The sequence below is a fragment of the Electrophorus electricus genome, chromosome 14 (assembly GCF_041902795.1).
Source record: "Electrophorus electricus isolate QZ-2024a chromosome 14, ASM4190279v1, whole genome shotgun sequence".
Taxonomy (NCBI): domain Eukaryota; kingdom Metazoa; phylum Chordata; class Actinopteri; order Gymnotiformes; family Gymnotidae; genus Electrophorus; species Electrophorus electricus.
In genome coordinates this window covers 8915001-8935261 of record NC_137510.1, presented here as the reverse complement: position 1 = coordinate 8935261, position 20261 = coordinate 8915001, and the positions used below count along the sequence as shown (strand labels likewise).

General features: G+C 39.5%; 1 protein-coding gene across 8 annotated transcripts in view; it reads left to right on the top strand.

The window, feature by feature from the left end:
- Window positions 1–3641: 3641 nt before the first annotated feature.
- Window positions 3642–20261, top strand: part of atp8b2 (ATPase phospholipid transporting 8B2) — a 30780-nt gene continuing 14160 nt past the window's right edge. For 2 of the 8 annotated variants that reach the window (XM_081696095.1, XM_081696100.1), the window contains exons 1-11: window positions 8220–8819; window positions 14845–14903; window positions 15879–15992; window positions 16990–17088; window positions 17223–17284; window positions 17393–17465; window positions 17692–17762; window positions 17860–17939; window positions 18504–18662; window positions 18861–18949; window positions 19564–19760. In XM_081696095.1, coding sequence (XP_081552221.1) covers window positions 8714–8819; window positions 14845–14903; window positions 15879–15992; window positions 16990–17088; window positions 17223–17284; window positions 17393–17465; window positions 17692–17762; window positions 17860–17939; window positions 18504–18662; window positions 18861–18949; window positions 19564–19760 — 1109 coding nt within the window. In that variant the 5' untranslated portion in view covers window positions 8220–8713. The other 6 variants (XM_081696096.1, XM_081696094.1, XM_081696098.1 and 3 more) reach the window with 6 other exon arrangements.

Here is a 20261-nt window from a genome sequence, read left to right as displayed (position 1 = left end):
ATCACATCACTCCTATCTTAGCTACTTTACACTGGCTCCTATTAAAATTTCATATTGATTATAAAATACTTCTAATGACCTACAAAGCTCTGAATGGTCTTGCCCCACAGTACTACAGTACTCCTAGTGCATTACAACCCACCCTGCTTAGATCAAAAGGTGCATACACTTTAATAGTACCAAGAATAGGAAAATCTACCACAGGGGGCAGGCTGAAACAGTCAGTAATTTTATTAACTTTTTCCTATCTTAGGTAAAGGAGCAATTCCATATTCTCAATAGAATGCCTCATTGTTTCCTCTTTCTAAGGTGATTCTTTCTGTGGATAAAGCATCTATAGCCACTTACCTCCCCAGGGCAGGGAGACAGAAATCAGGAGTGAAAGCCACTCTATCCCTTGGAATTTTAGTCCCAGAACTCTCCCACCAAGGTACAAATGTTGAGTACCATTTGATGACCATAAACGAGCAATAGTGACTATAAGCACTACCATACAACAGTAACACACAACACAAGCCAATAAATACACTGGCACCATCTTGAACTGAATTGTTTAAAGATGCGGATCAGGGAGTTCATGGACATTGAGAGTTGTGCTAGAGTAGGATGTTATGTTGTCACTTAACCTCTTTTTTCTTACTCAAGTTTGTTGACTGAAAGCAGAAAAGTGCTGATGTTCCAGGGAGCCCTCATGCCTGTGTTTCCTTCTAGCTCTATCCTCTTAGCTGTGCTGACATAGCCAGGGTCCATCCATGCACATTATAGATTCTCAATTTACACACTTTAATATTTGTATATGCCTAATAATCTATCCTAAACCTATCTGTACAGTCGGACATTTTATTAACTACTTCCCATCTTAGGTAAAGGTGTGGATGTGGGGGTCCATGGGCATTGAGAATTATGGTAAACTGGGATGTTATGATGCTGTCACTTCATCTCACATTTGTCACTCAAGTTTGTCTGAAAGCGGCACAGTGCTGGGAGCTCTCCCTGCATTTCATTTAGGCTCTTTCCTTTTACCTGTTTTGCCATAGCTAGGTCCGCTGGAGTCCATCTTTGCACATTATAGTTCCCTAATTTACATACCTTCATACTTGGATGTGAGCAATAATCTGTTCTCTCTTTCTGCTGAGGTACATCTACTCCTGGTGTCATGCTGTTGCTGAGCCTCAACCCATGTCAGCTGCTATGGCTCCTCCCACAACCCCTTGATGCCCCCCTGCAGTAGCCCACCATCCCTCCACCCCAGCCACCCACTTCTCCATCACTATGAGCAGACATTCTTGTGCCAGATGGGTTTCAGACACATCTACACTCATCACACCCATATTAGGACTTCTAAAATCCTGGAAGAGACTTCAATTGCTTACATATTTGTCACTACTTATTTTGTTCTTTATTGTTTATATTGTTACTATTGTGGTGTCCAGTGTTGACCAGAGGAAGATGAACTCCCTTTGAGTGTTGGATCCTCTCAGGGTTTCTTCCTCATGCTCTTAGGAAGTTTTTTCTGTAATCAGGGTTGTTTAAGAAGTCCAGTCTTGGAAACAATATGAAGACAATTGTAATGGGAATACACAATAACAAACAGAAAAGCAAAACATGAAACAAAGCTAAATAAAAGACAAAAGCTTAGAACAAATTGGAGGCCAATATGTATTGGCCAATACACAGGCAGAGTCAACATCTACAAAGAACATCACAATCGACATCCTATAATGACTGGCAAAAGACTGAGAAAACACAGGGATAATGCGGAATAAGTAGAAACAGATGACAACAATGAAAACAAAATGAGGGGTGGAACTAGAACAATAAAGAAGCAAAGACATGTGACAGGTTAACCATGGACGCTAATTCAAAATAAATGTACATTCATTTTATATTTATTTTAAATACCAATTGCATTCAACTCACATTACATACACAACTATAGTTCAAATAGTAGATATTGAATAAACATCCAATTATCGAGGACAACTTGTGCATAATTTGTTACTTACCTGCACCATTTAGCTACAGATCATTTTAGTGTTGCATAAACTGTGCTTCAAATGATATTGAAACAAACAAAAAAGTAAAAATGCATGTGAAATGCATATCGACAGTACGAAGACTCATCATTATCACAACCCTTTAGAACCTTTAAGTTTCGGTTCTGTAAATCATGCAGTTCATTCATTGCTTACCTCGCTACAATTTCCTAGTACGGTGGCATAGAAGTGCATAATACATTATCAAATCAGAAAACAACGGCAAAGCCAAAAACATTACAGGAAACCAGAAAACAAGACAGCAAAACCAAAAATATGACAACAAATTAGGAAACACAACAGAACATATTTTAGACAGCTAGCTAGCATCCTATACCAGCTTTGCCAGCAATAGGCAATTCAACAGACTATTCAGAGGCAACAAGTAAATGTGAACTGTAATAACATTTGGAGTAAGTCAGATTGTTAATTTTTCTTTTTATAAATCAATACCTTGAACCAGAGGAGTGTTAATGATATTTTAGGTTTTAAAAAAAGTTAAATATTAAAGTAAAGCTCTTAATGAGACGGATCTAATGGCAAAAATGTTCATTAAACCATTTTTTAATAAATTGTGAAAGCATGTTAATAAAAACGGACAGGACAATGTATGGCTGATATTTATTTGTTCTCTCCTGTAAAATTTGTCAAAAGTCATTTATGCATTCATGCTAACAGCTAGGCTTCTTGACATTTTTTTTAACTCACTCTGTATTAATAACAATGACTGTACATTTTACATTTTTAAATTAAATCAGTATCTTGGGGTTATGTTCTTTTTTTGATAAAATCACATGTTTACTGATTATTGTGATGTTAGCTCATTATCTAATGTATAAGAATGGATACTTTAGGCATTAAGAGAAAGGGTGAATGCACAACAAATGTGGATGGGATTTTGGTGGAGATTCTGTTTACTGCACATGCTCTGGCAACGGTTGTATACAATAAAGTACCGCTTATTGTATAGAACTGTATAAACTGTTATGGACATGACAAACTATTAAAACATGACAAAAAAACTATTAAAGCATAACAAACTACTAAAAACTATCAAAACATGACAAACTACTAAACCTCAACCCAAATTAAAGTTTGATGCCACATGCTTTAGCAACATTTGAACAAAATAGCTAACAAGCTAACTAGCTAGCTAACCTAATTGGTTTGGTAACAATTGGGAAGTTAAATCTAGCAGCTAGCCACTTAGCTAGCTAGGTACCTTAGCAAACTCAAATGAATTTGACCCTGAATCTGTTAGAACAATTTATTACTTAACAAGACATTGCCTTACTTCAAAAACGTCAAATCTAACAGTAAAAAGGATGTCAAACAAAACTTAATATAACCGCTGACATGTCAACTGCCTGAGCCTTGATGTTTACCGTCTTCACCGGCAATCAACACACCCATATGTATAATCAAATGACAAATAAAACCCCGTTCATCCTAAAGAAATATTAACATCAGGGCATCTTACAGAACGCTTTGGATTTGCAGTTGTGTTTTCTCATTTGTGTGTTTCACTTCCAGGCCACCATACTAGCACAAGGGTCCTACCCCTTTCACTGTATACGTAACCTTGTCTTTGAATGAGTCAAACAGTTTGGACAACCGCTATACTTTGAACTGGGGAACATTTTTATTACTGGGGAAATAACACGTGCCGATCAGCATATGTAGCCTTACACTCATGAGGATACCTATAACAACGGAACTGAAGGAAGCGCTGAAGTCAGATCAGAAGGAACATGTCGCTGAGCATCAGTGCGTAGGCTTACAGGACCTGATAAGGTAGCTGTAGCTCTCCTGCTTATCCGCGCACATCAGTTAATGTTAGCTTATCCACCCGTTCAGAAAGCTTGACCTTTTGTTCGGGTGAAATGTACTTTGTAACTCTTATCACATCCTACTTGCCACATAAATTTGATTCATATCAATATTTTGGAAGCTGTCAAACCTGCTGAATACTGTACTTTCCCAGCTCTTGTGCACCATGCTTGTAGAATAATTTTGTCTGAAAGATGGTTTTGTTTGGCTACGTGACTAGCGTGAGGCAGCTGAGGCAGCTATGTGGTTAGCTATTTCCTCGCACATAAATTTAAACTGGATTTGAAACATTAAGAGTAGTTCAGAAAATGAAGAGCTAGTTGGTCAGACTGATTCCTGAGTGTTTAAATACAACTAATGACTGAGTCATCACATTTATCACAGTGGTATAGGTGGATGGTCTGAACCAGAAAGTAAGAGAAATAAGTCAGAAGAGATATGCTTAATTTTATATAGTAAATGTTATTATAATGCATCTTGTCTGATGCTTCCTGTTTTGAACTGAAACATTTCTGAGACAGACAGAAGGATGGATAAACAGATTGAAGGGACTGAGAAATAGATTAGCCTGCATAGAGAACACAAGCAAGGTAGGCTAGGTACTGGCTTTCTTTCTTTATTTCTTTCATTCATGTTCAGAGCCACTGCTACCTCCTGCAATGAGCAGAATTACCTTGCACAATTTTTTCCTCCTTGATTATAACTTAGAATGTGAACACGTATCAGTTTATTGTTGGGCTATTTGCTATCTTTAGTCATATGACCTCCTGTTAAGCACTACGTCAGTATGCATGGATTTTTGTTAGTGAGTTACTGTATCATAAATTGTATTGAGTTTGAGTTATGCCAAAAATATCTAGTTTTTGGTTTAAACACTGCTTTTAAGTGTTGGCACCTGCCAGTTAGAGCCCTGTCATGTTCACAGGTCTGTGCGATTGTATTAAACTTTGAGTTCTGAGTGCATTTGCATTACATTTTCATCATAGAGCAAAATTACAGTCTGTTTCTTGAATTATATTTTCCTTTTGCGTGTTTTTTCATTAGGTACATTCTTATAGTTATAGCAAGCAAAATCTTGTTTCTGAGTTTTTGTGGCACATCTTGTCTTCTTGCATAGACTTGTTTGTAAATCCTGTCATTTTTGATGTCATCCCTCTGATGGCCTGAAAACAATTCCATGCTATCTTTTGTAGCGAGCCAGACAGACAGAGTACTGTGTGACTCAGGGCCAGGTTGGCTGGAGTGTCTTCCCAGGAAGACCTACAGACAACCAGATGCAGTCATCAATTAACATAGCCAAAGCACTCTACAGAGTGCATTATTTGATGTTCTGCCTTGCTAATTATTAATGTGTGCCATAATGTTGTGTCATCACAAAAGATAAGCGTCTTGTGTAAAAAAAATTGTGAACATGCACCAATTTTCCACATCCACATTCTTGGTGAATTGAACAATTGTCAGGGTGTATTTGATGTTTTTTAATAAGTGCAAGAAAACCTTTTTTGGTTCTGTGCCAGTACTCTAATGATAAGGAGACTGCATAATATATGAGTGCTGAATCAAGTTCATCCAGTGCTCTTTTGGCTAGAAATAAAAATGTGATAAGAAGTTGTCATGTCCTGAGTAAGTAACAGTGGGGTCATTTAAAGAGTGGCTAAGATTTAGCTGACAGTTCTGTGCTGTAACTGGGGGATTGGATATCACTGAATTTCCTGAGTAAGCAGACATCTATTCACCTTTTACCCTTGAGATACTGTTGATGTGTTTAGTGTTTCTATGTGTGTGTGACTGACTGTGTCTGTGTTTTTAGATTTTCCCATGGGACAGAGTGGTAGAAAGTCTGAGGTATGGAAATGTTCAGAAAGAGGCCTCCCCCAGGTAATTTTCTTTTAATTGGATCTCTGAGATGTTATACTTGCAAAAGACAAGTATGTGGCATGTACCGCTACACCTAACTAGCCATAACAAGTCATATCCACATAACCCGCCCCCAACAGCAAACCAGACTGAATACACGACCATCCTTTGTAGCTAGACACTCCATTACAGAGGGCACTGTTCACTACATTTGAAAGTCATGTCCTGATGTGAAAAACTATTGCTCCCTAATTTCCTTCATGCCATCTTGTGTTCTTTCTCTTAATAGACTGATTTTTCCCTAAACTTGGTATTTGCTTCCCTTAATTGAATAGTAATGGTTTTTCAACTGGGTTTCTGTGTCTGCGTGCATGTGATCAGAACACAACAATAAATAAAGTATTTCCCAAACATTCTACATTTCTACATTGCCATATTTTTCCTATCCTTATTGAACAATGATTTCAACAAAGTCATTGATGGTAAAAGTATGTGAACAACTGGAATGTGTTCCAACATCTGGAATGCCTTCCAATGCCGAACCTCAAATGTCTGCTCTTGGATTTTGCAGTTTGTTAATTCCAATTTAAATGGTAATGTTTTAATCTCTCAGCTCTTTACTTAGGCGTCAGGTACAAAGTGTCCAGGTTTAACTGTTCAATCAACTGCCAGTGAATACAAAATCCAGGTCTGGAAATTGACTTTGTAATGACCTGAAAAGAGGGTTATTGGAGTTAAGTGCTTGTTTGGGTGATGTTTAAAAAAAAAATACAAAATTTTGTTATTAATACAGTTTTTATTCTTCACAGTAGAATTCCATTCCAAACTTCAATATGGTCTAATTAAATAAATTCCAGAGGACGTCTGAAAAAAAGTTGTTCAGGCTGAAAAAAGTGAGAGAGTTATGAAAGTACAGTCTGGTCGATAGTTTACCAAGGGAAGAAATTTAGCACATTTATTACTTGCCCCAGGGAGGGATGCCCTAAAAACACAGGACAGTTCCACACTGTAGAATCCTTAAACCAGAGTTAAAAAAACAACAAAAAAAAACAACTGCATCTTGGACATGCATGGTGAACTGATCACTTAAATTACTTTTGGTTGTGGTCAGGGATACAAAGCTATATAACATTTGTAGTGTGCTCTGAGATGTTCCTGAAAACACTGAAGGACTGATAATCAGATGGGCCCTGGAGCATACAATTGATTTACATAAAGTGCATCAATGGTTTAAAGCTTGCTAACAGTTGAGGTTAGTCAAGAAATTCATTTAATCTGTTGTGACAGGTGTGAACATGTAAGGAACTGCAGGAATCTTGTGCATAATGTCTGTGTTTATCTGTGATCATGAGTCCACATGGGAGGTTAATAGAGGATACCATAGCTTTCCAGAAATCTTTGCTAGATTATCTGGTCAGCTTTACTTGAAAAGGATATTTTGGGAAGTAATACTGAATGGGGAAAACATCAAAATCAAAACCTCCACCAAACTAGTGGGAAGAATATAATGGACTGCTTTGCTGCCTCAGGGCCTGAGAAGCTTGCAGTCATTGAAGAAACACTAAATTCCAAGTTATATCAGGAAATTCATGTTGCAATATCAGGATGTCTGTTTGTGCTCTGTCTAAATCTTAGAAGCATGGAACATAATAGGGAACCAGACACAATGAGAAACCCAGAAGTGTTTTCCAAAATTCCTATTGAAACGGTTCTTTACAGGAATAGGCCAACATCTTCTAACCACTGTGCATGACTGACCAGCCTCTAGAGAAATTGTTCTTCCTAATAAAGGCTCTGCAGTAAATGTAAGGGTTCACATACTTTTGCCATTCATGATTGTGCAAACCATTTGTTTGGTGAAATACAGAACTTTTAAACATGGGGTGGATCACAGATCACATTTTAGGTGCTATTCATTCAGAAATGATGTTACAATTCAAGAGGTAGCTTTGACAACTTCATACTGACGCGCTGAAGACAGCTCAGTATTAATTAGACTCAGTAAATGCCATCTTCAAAGTTTAAGCTTCAAGTGTAAAATCTGGTCAGATTTGTCCTGCAGTGTGAGGGGCATGAGTGAATTGGTGTGCATGTGTGAGTGTAAGAGTGTTCGTGCACAGACACAAGAGCATCTGAGTGAGTCAGCAATTTGGAACACATCAGTTTTAGCTTTCAGTGGTGGGTGAAAACACACACAAACAGCCTGCCTGGTCAAGTTGTCACCTGCTCTTCTTTAGTGCTCACTCTCCTCTTTTCCACATCCCTGCACAAGGCAAGCTGCAGTTGCAGTAGTATCTGGAGTCATCTAGGCTCTGAATCTTACAACCTAATGCACGTATAGTATTTTCCTGGAGCCCGCATGGCGGCGGATGTGTGGAGAGCTTCGTTTTTGGCACATCCTCATCAGCGGGCTACCTCCTCAGCGAATCAAACCTGTCTCCGGTTATGACATATAAAACAGCGTGGACTGCTCGGTAGCTCGTAAGTGTTATTTGAGCTGCCATTTGACTTAAAATCGAGACGATGTTGGTGCTTTTACAATGCAAATCAATGAGTACGTGAAATGAGTTTAATGACAATAAGATTAAAATCTAATCAAATGACACCCAAACTCAACGCGCGTGCGAAGGCATATCGCTTACCACTTTCGTTTGAAAACGTATCGACGCCGTAACTCGATATGGAATTCTAATCTTTTAAGTAATGGTTTGTTCCAGAGTTTTTCGGATAATAATACAGCGTCTCCAAGCTGAGTGACCTTCTTGACTCTGCGGCAAAACTGACGGGAGGAAGAAAACAACCTCCGCGCTTATCGTTGCCGCCTTGGTCCAACTGCGCCGCAGTTCTGAAGTCTGTCACGCGCACGTATTTAGAACGTCAGCGCGTTCGGCCGGCGCGTGTCAAACTCCATCCGAAACTGCGGATTTACAGCTGCTTTAAGAAAATGGCACTACTGTGACGGAACATTCAGAGAACATTCTCCAGTCAAAATGACCATTCCTAAAGATATTCCAGAGAAGTGGTTCCCCATTTTTCCCCATCTGAAATGGATCAAATTGGGACTCCCAACCTCGGAAAAGATAAGATGCGGAACAGGTAGCTTATATGTTAGTTGTTGCTGTTCTTTATAGTTGGACTATTTTGATTTTTTTTATGTTCCATGTGCAATGTACCATTCTTATGTCACTTTATTTTATGTCAAACCATCATTCAAAAATAAATGTTTCTTAAATGTTATGCTTTATTAATATTATTCTTGCTCATTTTTACCGCAGCTTCGCTTCACTTCACCTTGTGATGTCAATAAAATTCTGCATTCTTTTCTATTTATGTGCTGGTGTGTCATTGCCTCATCATGGATGTTTCCCAAAAATTACATCAACTGGGGTGTGTGTGTGTATGTGTATGTGTGTGTATATGTGTGTGTGTGTTTGCTTGTTTGTTTGGGTCTTCCTGACCTTGTATGTGACAGTACTACATTACCAGAACAGCTACCTTCAATATTTACAATCTAAAATAAATAGCTACCTTCATCATTACATTTGCCAGTGATAACCACTCTCTTGGGTTGGTTAGCCATTCAATACCTTTTTCAAAGGGTCACCTTCATTACAGCTTAACTTTTGCATATTAAGCATGTGGTTGTATTTGCTAACCGCATCTGTCTACATGAAACAGTGTTTACATTTTATGTTATTCATCTTGGTTTAATTTTGTTGTTGGATTTCTCTGGTAATGTTCCACTAGTACTATCCATGCCCACTAGTGTCTAGAGCCACTTCAGAGGTTAAATTTTGCTCTGGTTAAATGTCAGTGATGTAATAATGCTGAGATATGCAGGATTTTCTCTTGTGTAGAGAAATTCATTACATTATTTCCAGTGATTTGAAGTCAAATCACCTGTGATGAACTGATGTAAATATTCTCAAAGAACTCTCATCCACAGCTCTGTTCAGTACTGTCTGATATGTTACAGTGTCCAGTGACACCATTTGGTTGTGTTGTTTTTGGGCCTCTCAGTTGACTGTCTTTTCTGACACAAATTATACACATATTGTACACATAATATGTATGTATATTTGCATTCATATTATGTCTTGGCCTGTCCCCTCTCTGTATTACAGATCTGTCATCATCTTAGGTCTATTTGGTCAGTGGATTATGCATTTAGCAGTTAAAAATGTTTTATTTTTCTGTTAGTCATTTTTAAAATATGTTTTATGTAGGTTATCTTCATGCACACTCTTCATTTAATAAAACTAAATTAAATAGTTCTTCTCTACAAATAATATTTTTCCATAGCAGTGATGCCTTCTATTTTTTTCTGTCAAGTTGAGCTTCTGTCAGATTCACGCAGAAAGTGAATGACCTACATTATCAGTGTCTTTGGTAGTTCTGCTTACCCCGTTTTTGCACCTGGCATGCACACATGCTCGCAAACCCCTAATCTGTACTAAAATGTACACTTCAACTCTTGCACTGTCCCTATACAGTCATTGCTATACTAAGCAAAAGGCCTGGGTTTTACTGCTCAGAAAAGCCCCACAGTGAGCTGGTTTCACATCGTTACATGGAAACAGCCTCATTGCATCACGGCTATTCTCCTCCATTACTGTTCTTATGCCATTCACTTGGATTTCACCACTGCATTGTAATTGCCATGGTCTTTAGCAAAGAGAAGCAGTGTTTTTTTACAACCAGTCTTTAGACAGTGTAAAGGAGAGTGAATGCTTAGGCAGCACTCAGTGACCTTTTTGCAAGAAACCACAGAGGCTCTGGGTAATTTACTGAGTGCAGGACAGAGGGGGTGTGAGGACTGACTCAATATGCAGAGACTGCTAAAGGCTGCGTACGTGTGTGTGCGTGCGTGTGTGCGTGCGTGTGTGTGTGTGTGTGTGTGTGTGAGAATGTAGGCGACCTTTAGTGATGCACCCATTTGGTGCAGACACAGCTCTTGGTCATTCACCAGACCTCTGCATGTGGGTGGGAAGGGTGTCTGCATGTGTGATGTACCACATCATTGCAGTCTGCAAAGTTTGAGCTGTAGTTCCTGCTGAACCTTCTTGCTGCAGCACTGTAGTGCTAAGTAGGGGTGATTTCCTGAGAGAGCAACAAGAAAAATGTGTGTGATGTGTATTTGTTTTTTTTCCCCTCTCTCATGCAGCATGTAATCAAACCAGGCATTTTTTGGTAAACTCTCATCAATATTATAGCACTGCAGTACAGAGGAGTGCCAGACCTGCTCCCTCTAGCTTAGCCATACACATGCACACACAAACCCCAAAAGGTCTCTGCTCATCTCACCTCTATAAATTGCAGTGGAATATGAACTGAATTTAAGGCCGGTATACAAGGGAGGTTCAAGGGTGAAAAACAGTTTATGCATAGCAAAAGAAAACCACACTAAGACATGGGCTGCAAATGTGTGTGTGTATATATACTAATGTGGATTTGTGTATAGCAATTTTTTGAAGTAATAATATGTACATGGATAGTGTTTGAACTTTATCACAAACATTTCACAAAAAAACATGTATATCATCATAAAATATTTCAAATGCAAAAGCTGTGTTCCAAGTTGCCAGTGCCTAGTTGTGCATTCTCAATCCGTGGATACAAATCAGTACAATTGTTTTGCTATAGGCCTAGGGGGCAGAAAAATATCTGTGTTTACCAGTCCAAATTAGGTTGGGTTAGCCAGCAATAGCTGTTCAACTCCTAGTAAGTCTCTCTGACTAATTTGACTATACTGGTTAGTCTCAGACAGGAATAAATCCAACAGAATTACAGTGGAGTGTGAGCCCGTTAACAGATGCAGAATAACGGAGCTAATCGCACCCAGAGAGAAGACTCTTACTCTTATTGTCTCTTACTGCCTGTTTTTGCACTAGAATATTTACTGACTACTGTCATTGCCATTGGTTGGAAGAAACAGCTTTGTCTTTTAGGGTGATATTCTGTTGTTTTTTTCATCACTCAAATGCCACTGTTTTTCTTATGTTTTTCCCTATTCATAATTGTTTGCCAGGAGCCTCTTTCACTGTTCTAAAACTGACATTAAAATGCTTATGGTTACTATGAAACATCTTGCGTACATGCACCGGAATTAATAGATGTGTTGTAAATAGGTGCGTGTGTGGATCTTTATGCGAATATGAGGGGAGTGAATCTGAAAGTGTTTCCTCTACCTGCCATCAGCAGAACTGAAAGCTGTAGGTGGTGTATAATTGGCAGGGCCTATTCTCTCTCTAACACTTCTGTTTTCTACCTCAGTGAACAGTTATTAACCACTTGTGCTCCTTCAGATGTACGTTATATGCCAGTGCATAGAGTAACTAACAAGAGCTGCTCTGTCTTAAACAGTGCGGTGCAGCTTTGCGATGCTGGGCATCTATTGTACAAAATTGGAGTTTCTTTTTTTTTCTTCTTAGCAAGATCTTTTAGTTTTAATTGCAAAGATTGCACTGTATGCAGGGATTGGTTTCTTATTAGAGATTCATACATACACTATATTGCCAAAAGTATTCCCTGATCTGCCTTCGCATGCCTTCGAACTTGAGTTACATCTCAATCTTAATCCATAGGGTTTAATATGATGTCGGCCCACCCTTTGCAGCTATAACAGCTTCAACTCTTCTGGGAAGGCTTTCCACAAGGTTTAGGAGTGTGTTTATGGGAATTTTTGACCATTCATCCAGAAGTGCGTTTGTGAGGTCAGACACTGATGTTGCATGAGAAGGCCTGGCTTGCAGTCTCCCCTCTAATTCATCCCAAAGGTGTTCTGTCGGGTTGAGGTCAGGACTCTGTGCAGGTCAGTCAAGTTCTTCCACACCAAACTCACTCATCCATGTCTTTATAGACCTTGCTTTGTGCACTGGTGTCCAGTCATGTTGGAACAGGAAGGGGCCATCCCCAAACTGTTCCAACAAAGTTGGGAGCATGAAATTGTTCAAAATCTCTTAGAAGCATTAACAGTTCCTTTCACTGGAACTAAGGAACAGAGCCCAACTCCTGAAAAACAACCCCACACCATAATCCACCCTCCACCGAACTTTACACTTGGTACAATGCAGTCAGAAAAGTACCGTTTTCCTGGCAACCACCAAACCCAGACTCGTCCATCAGATTGCCAAACGGAGAAGCATGATTCACAACTCCAGAGAACATGTCTCCACTGCTCTATAGTTCAGTGGCATCGCTTACACCACTGCATCTGACGCTTTGCATTGCACTTGGTGATCTAAGGCTTGGATGCAACTGCTTGGCCATGGAAACTCAATCCATGAAGCTCTTTACGCACTGTTCTTAAGATAATCTGAAGGCCACATGAAGTTTGAAGGTCTGTAGAAAGTTGGCGAACTCTGTGGACTATGTGCTTCAGCATCCGCTGACCCTGCTCTGTCATTTTAAATGGCCTTCCACTTCGTGGCTGAGTTGCTGTTGTTCCCAGTCTGTTCCACTTTGTTATAATACCACTGACAGTTGACTGTGGAATATTTAGTAGTGAGGAAATTTCACAACTGGACTTGTTGCACAGGTAGCATCCTATCATGGTACCATGCTGGAATTCACTGAGCTCCGACTCTCTTTCACAAATGTTTGTATAAGCAGTCTGCATGCCCAGGTGCTTGGTTTTATACACCTGTGGCCATGGAAGTGATTGGAATACCTGATTTCAATTATTTGGATGGGTGAGTGAATACCTTTGGCAATATATTGTAGTGCAAAAGTGAATTCCATTCCAGAGAATTAGCAAGTAATAAATTGCTAAAACCCACCTGTAAAGTGATAAAGGGTTACTGGAAAAAAAACATCTTTGTTGGTTTTTGAGGTGTTTTTATGAGACTTGTAAACTGAAAATGCATTTGGAGTTTGTGCCTCTCATAAAATGTGTTCTCCTGCTCCTTGTAGTCCATTCAGTATGTGTACAAATGATGTCTCAATTACAAATCAAAAGTTAATTAAGCAGCACTGGGCAGTATAGTTTTCATCCATCGTCATGAACAGTGTAATGGCATCAGATGACAAACACTTTTTGTCCCTCTAGATAGATAGATAGATAGATAGATAGATAGATAGATAGATAGATAGATAGATAGATAGATAGATAGATAGATAGATAGATAGATAGATAGATAGATAGATAGATAGATAGATAGATAGATAGATAGATAGATAGATAGATAGATAGATAGATCGATTGATTGATCGATCGAACGAACTTTATTGTCATTCCTCAGTACAAGTACAAGGCAACGAAATGCAGATAGCATCTACCAGAAGTGCAAATAGTAGCAATGTGCAAAACAAGTGTGTGTGTGTGTGTGTGTGTGTGTGTGTGTGTGTGTGTGTGTGTGTGTATATATATATATATATATATATATATATATATATATATATATATATATATATATATATAATACACTGTATATGTGCATATATAATGTCAAGTATAACAAGATATGTGAGACATATAAGATATATACGTAATATGTTAAGTATAATAAAATAAATCACAATATGATGTAGGTAGTACATACAATAGTGTAATGATTATTTACAGTGTATCAGTGTAGTACAGGATAGATATAAACAGTAGTGTATGATGTACATACACTATATCCAGTATGCTGAATGCTGAATATAAATAAGTCCAGGGTACACTGCATGGAAGGTGTAGGAGCAGCAGTATTTATCGGTGTATTGTAGAGTTAAGTAAAGTGATGGTGAATGGAAAGAAGCTGGACCCGAGCCGACTGGTTCTAGCACGGATGTTCCTGTATCGCCTCCCAGATGGTAGGAGGTTAAACAGTGTGTGGTTGGGGTGGGAGGAGTCCCTTATGATGCTACCTGCTCTGCACACACAGCGCTGGTGGTAAATGTCTCCAGTGGCAGGGAGCTGTGCACCAACGATGCGCTAAGCATTCTTCTTCACCTTTTGCAGTGTCTTAATTGTCTAATTCTCACTGTTCTGCCTGTATCAGCTGAAAGGGAAATTCATTTGATTGGCTGACCAGATGCAAACCTGTTGCTCAGTAACTCCTCCACAGGCAGCGTGTTGCAGACACTATTGGATGCTGAATTTCTGAAATGGTTTAATGTTGTGATTTTTTTCCTACAGAACAGGAAAGGAGGGTCCGAGCCAATGACAGGGAGTACAACGAGAAGTTCCTGTATGCGGTGAGAAATACGCGCACACACACACACAAACACACACAAACACACACACACAAACACACACATACATATATTCAGACCCCTTTACTTGTTGCATACTTATCGTGTTGTAGACCTGATTATAAAAAAGGATATAATTATCATTTTTACCCATCTACAATTAATCTCTCACAATGATAAAGTGAAAATGTTTTTAGGGAGTTCAGAAAATGTATTTTTTTAAAAAATCAAAAACTGCACACTTGTATTTGGGCAGTTTTTCCCATTCTTCATGACAGCTCTGTCAGATTGGTTGATAGTCAAATCAAATCAAATGTATTTATATAGCGCTTTATACAACAGATGTTGTCACAAAGCAGCTTTACAGATGTCCCCAGTGAGCAAGAGTAACAGTGCCAAGGGTGACAGTGGCAAAGAAAAACTCCCTAGAGCATGAGGAAGAAACCTTGAGATGAACCAAGACTCAAAGGGGGGGGCCCATCCTCCTCTGGCTGGCAACAGTCACCACAATTTTGAGTAACAATTTTAAGTGAAAAATAAATTAATAAAAAAATTTAAAAATAAGCAATTAAAGTTTAGTCCAGTTTTCTAGAGCTATTAACAAATGTATTGAATGATTTACCAGAAATACATCATCAACAAATGAGTTGATATTGACATAACTTCATATTTGATCAATGATTACACCCAGCTCATTTAAAATTGCCTTTGGGTCTTTGCAACAATGTGTCTTTCATTATACTTCCAAGTTGTTCACTATGCACCAACTTGTCTTTGAGAATACGAGCTCTTCTACAAAAGAAAGATGGAATAACGTGAACTATTTGCACAATATTCCTGTTTCTTAAATCAATACTTTTAATGCATTAGTGAAGGTAATACAATACAATATGAAAAATAAGTAAACTACTGCTTTACTTTTCATATTCCTGCAGCATTTAAAAAATATTTAAAGATGCCCCCCTTCTGTATTTGCAGAATAACTGCATCATGACCTCAAAGTACAACATCATCACCTTCCTGCCGGTCAACCTGTTTGAGCAGTTCCAGGAAGTTGCCAATACTTACTTCCTGTTTCTTCTCATACTGCAGGTACAATAATTTTATCTGTTGTTAATGTTTTTTAATCATAGAAATTTAAAGGAAGGGCTTTCAGAGCAAAGTAGTTGGCGACCCATAACATGATTTAATTGTCAACCACTGCAGTTGGACTGACTATTGTGGTTTTGTTTATGTTAGAGCATCCAGGGTTGGGTTTTACAGTCCATTGCACATAAGCTAATGACAGAGGGCAGAGCATGGGCTAATCAGCCTGGCTGCTTCTGTCTGTGCCCATAGTCACAAGAAAAGCATGTGAGATGTTCAAATCTGTCACATGCATGCTTTGCGAGAGGTGACGTCATGCGCTTCTCATTAGCAATTGCAAGCATGGAATTGGGTTGTCAGAGGCAGACTGTCCTGAGATGGTAATCCCTTGTTCCTGGAGGTACACATTATGTAACAGGAAAGTGATGGATGGAGTGATGTACGTGCTGTCAGCCATGGGATCATCTTACCGAACGGTTTAGAACAAGACAAGGGTACGGTCCACCATTGTGTAGGAGTGAGAAAGAGCATTTTTAGTTTAATTAATGCCTTTCTCTTACTTAAGGTCAGGCTACAAATCACAGACGCAACAACACACAAAAACAATCATTTTTGCCAAAACATTGTCGGTTTTAGTAAGACCATCATTAAGAAGACCTAAAAGAGCAGTGGAGCAGAGATGAAGAAGTTTGGCTATAAAGGAGTTGAAAAAGTTAGGCTGATTCTTTTATTTGTTTTTTTGGTTATTATTGTCTAATGAAAACATTTTGTCACCAATAAACTCTATCCTTCCCTTTTTAACTCCTCCTTCTGTCATCATCTTCTTCTTCTGCTGCTGCCTCTCTCACCAACTCGGACAGTAAAAACGGTTAACTTTGTCTCTCTCTCACCTCCCTCATTCTTTCTCTCTCATTCTCCCCTTTTCTGTACCTCCCATACTCTTTCTCCTTTTGTCTCCTCTCTCTACCCCTTTCTCTGTCTCTCTGTCTTTCCTCTATCTCAGTTGATTCCTCAGATCTCTTCTTTGCCCTGGTTCACCACCATAGTGCCGTTAGTACTAGTGCTGAGCATCACAGCAGTCAAAGATGCCACTGATGACTATGTGAGTCTCTGTTTCTCTTTTGCTATCTCACACATTACACACGAAACATCGTGCTCCTGGTGCCTGTCCCATGCAACACAATAATGTACACTAAGCTATAACCTTGCTTAAAATCCTCTCTGTTTCTACTGTAGTTTCGTCATAAGAGTGATAACCAGGTGAATAACCGCCAGTCTCAGGTGCTCATCAATGGCGTGTAAGTAACTAATCAAGCTAGTGCTAATAGTGCTAAATCACCATCCAATAGTGTGTGTATAATTATTATGTCACTGAGATGATGTCACTTCCTGTCTGCTTGCTGTAGTCTTCAGAAAGAGAAGTGGATGGACGTGAGAGTGGGTGACATTATCAAACTGGAGAACAACCAGTTTGTGGCAGTAAGTCTTCCTCTTCCTCTGCCTTGTGACATGGCCCATACCCTGTAGTAACGCATTCGGATGTGGATTAATGCGTCACACTTGTTCCAGTTCACTTACTGTACTGTAGGGTGTTTTGGATTTGGTGCGTGTAGACTCCATGTTCACCTGTATCGTGGGCAGGTGAGGAATGTACAATATGGCTGAACAGTGATTAGAAAAAAGGGCGTGTGCATGTGTGTTGCAGGCTGACCTGCTCCTGTTGTCCAGCAGTGAACCTCATGGTCTGTGTTATATTGAGACAGCTGAGCTGGATGGGTAAGAGTTCAGCTCTGCTCCTGTGTCCTGTGAAAACAGGACATGAGTTTCTTTCAGTGAATCATTTGTTTCATTTTTGTTTGTTTGTTTGTTAAAGGGAAACAAACATGAAGGTGCGTCAGTCTCTGGCTGTTACCTCAGAGCTGGGAGAACCTGGAAACCTTGCACAGTTTGATGGTATGAGGTATCTGAAATGTGTGCGTGTGTGTGTGTGTGCATGCATGTGCGTGCATCCATGCATGTTAAGTGAATAGGACTAAAGATTTGTGGAACTGCTATTACCAAATAGCAGAGACAGAAGTGTGTGTGTGTGTGTGTGTGTGTGTGTGTGTGTGTGTGCGTGCGTGCGTGCGTGTGTGTGTGCGTGCGTGTGTGGGTATGTGTGTGCGCAAACATTTTCTGCTGTCAGCAACTCTAAAACCCATCTATTTTAGTTAAACACTGGCTGTTATCCAAACAATGCCTAATATCTACAGAGATAGAACCATTACCTCTGTCATACCACTCTGTGAGTGCTACTTAACTGTTATTGTCTGGTTATTGTCTGTTAGTCTCTGGCATATTTATACTGCTGTATGATCAGATTTGCACACATATACTAACACAATTACAATGAGGTGACTCGAGATGATATTAATCAGGTTATGTTTGAGGGAGAGTAGTTTAAGATTTTCACATCCCTTATGTAGTGTCTTATCCATGTTCCTACCAGTGTAACACACTCTCTATGTCCATGTCCAGGAGAGGTAGTGTGTGAGTTACCCAATAACAAGCTGGACCGTTTCTGTGGGGCTCTGCACTGGAGGGAGTGTAAGTACACACTTACCAACAATAACATGCTGCTGAGGGGCTGCGTCCTGCGTAACACAGAGAGCTGCTACGGCCTCGTCATATTTGCAGGTGCGTGTGGGTCTGTGCACGTGTGGGTGTGAGAGAGACTGTCTGCTTTCTGTGTGCGTGTGTGCATGCGTGTGCGTGTGTGCATGTGTGTGTGTGTGTGTGTGTGTGTGTGTGCGCGTGCATGTGTGTGTGAACCTGATTCTGACAATGCTCTGTAACATTGTCCTTTGATGTTGATTGTGTCTCCCTGTTTTGCAGGTCCAGATACCAAGCTGATGCAGAACAGTGGACGCACCAAGTTCAAGAGGACCAGTATAGACCACCTGATGAACACCCTGGTGCTGTGGGTAAGTTCAAGACACTAATATGAAGATGAAGCAAGTTTAAAATGTTGCACTGGCTTCAGAAGCAAAAATAACAGCGAGTCTAATTTTGCTTAAACTATACTACAGTTCAGTTTTTGTAGGAACTAACTTCATGTTCCAGTGATCATTTTATATTGTCTTTCTGAATCCTACGCTAACTTTAGCAAGTGCTTATTTGTGGACAAATAGATAAAATATCTAACTATATAAAAGCAGGTAATACTGCTTTTAAAATATCTAAAAATATAAAAGGAAAAAAAAAACTCTTCTTGAACATTAGAGATATTGGTGGAATAGGTTCAGATACTGATACAAGGGCAAATATCACCCAATAACAGTGAGCTGATATATCAGTCAGGCTTCAACCGTTGTCATGCAACAGATCCTCTTTACTGGGATTTCTGCTTGCAAGCACAATTTGTTGAAGGTTTTAGACAATGATGGTTTTAGACCTCTTCCTTATTCCAGCCTTAATGACTTCCTTATTCTTATTTCTCATTCACTCCTTTCTCTTTCTTTTCCCGTTCTGGTTTTCTGTCCATCTCCCTTCCTCCCTCTCTCTTCCTCATTCTCCATCTCTCTCCCCTGTCTGTCAGATCTTTGGTTTCTTGGTGTGTATGGGGGTGATCTTGGCCATAGGTAATGCTGTGTGGGAGCGAGAGGTGGGCTCTCTGTTCCAGAGTTACCTGCCTTGGGACCCTCCCGTTGACAACTTCTTGTTCTCAGCTTTCCTCTCCTTCTGGTCCTATGTCATCATCCTCAACACTGTGGTGCCCATCTCTCTATACGTCAGGTAGGGCTTCTGAATAGCATTTGTAAGGGAGAATTGCCCATTTTCACCTTTGAAACCTTCTTCTGTCATTTAAACAGGCTCATAATTCATTTTCTTCAGTTTTTACTTAGTTTTCTTTAGTTTATTCTGAAACTCCCTTGGTTTCTTTAATTTGGTTTGTTTACTTTGTTTGTTGTGTTTTTCTGATGTTTTCTCAGAGCTTCTCAGGCAGGTAAGAGGCAGTCCCACCCCGTGCCCCCTTGACCCTTGTTCTTTAAAATCCGTAAAGCTCCACTTAACTCCAGGGCCCAGCCTAGTCCCATGTAAACACCATTGCTTCTTGTTCCATATAATCCATACAGCTCCGCTTAACTCCGGGACCTAGACCAGCCACCAGTAAATGAGCTCTAACTACACAGTGGCATGCCCAGCTCATCTGTGTCTGCAGCTGTGAATGGCCATCTGGCCAGTACAGTGATTCAGGGCTCAGTTCTTCATTTTTCTGCCATTTCTGTTTTCTTG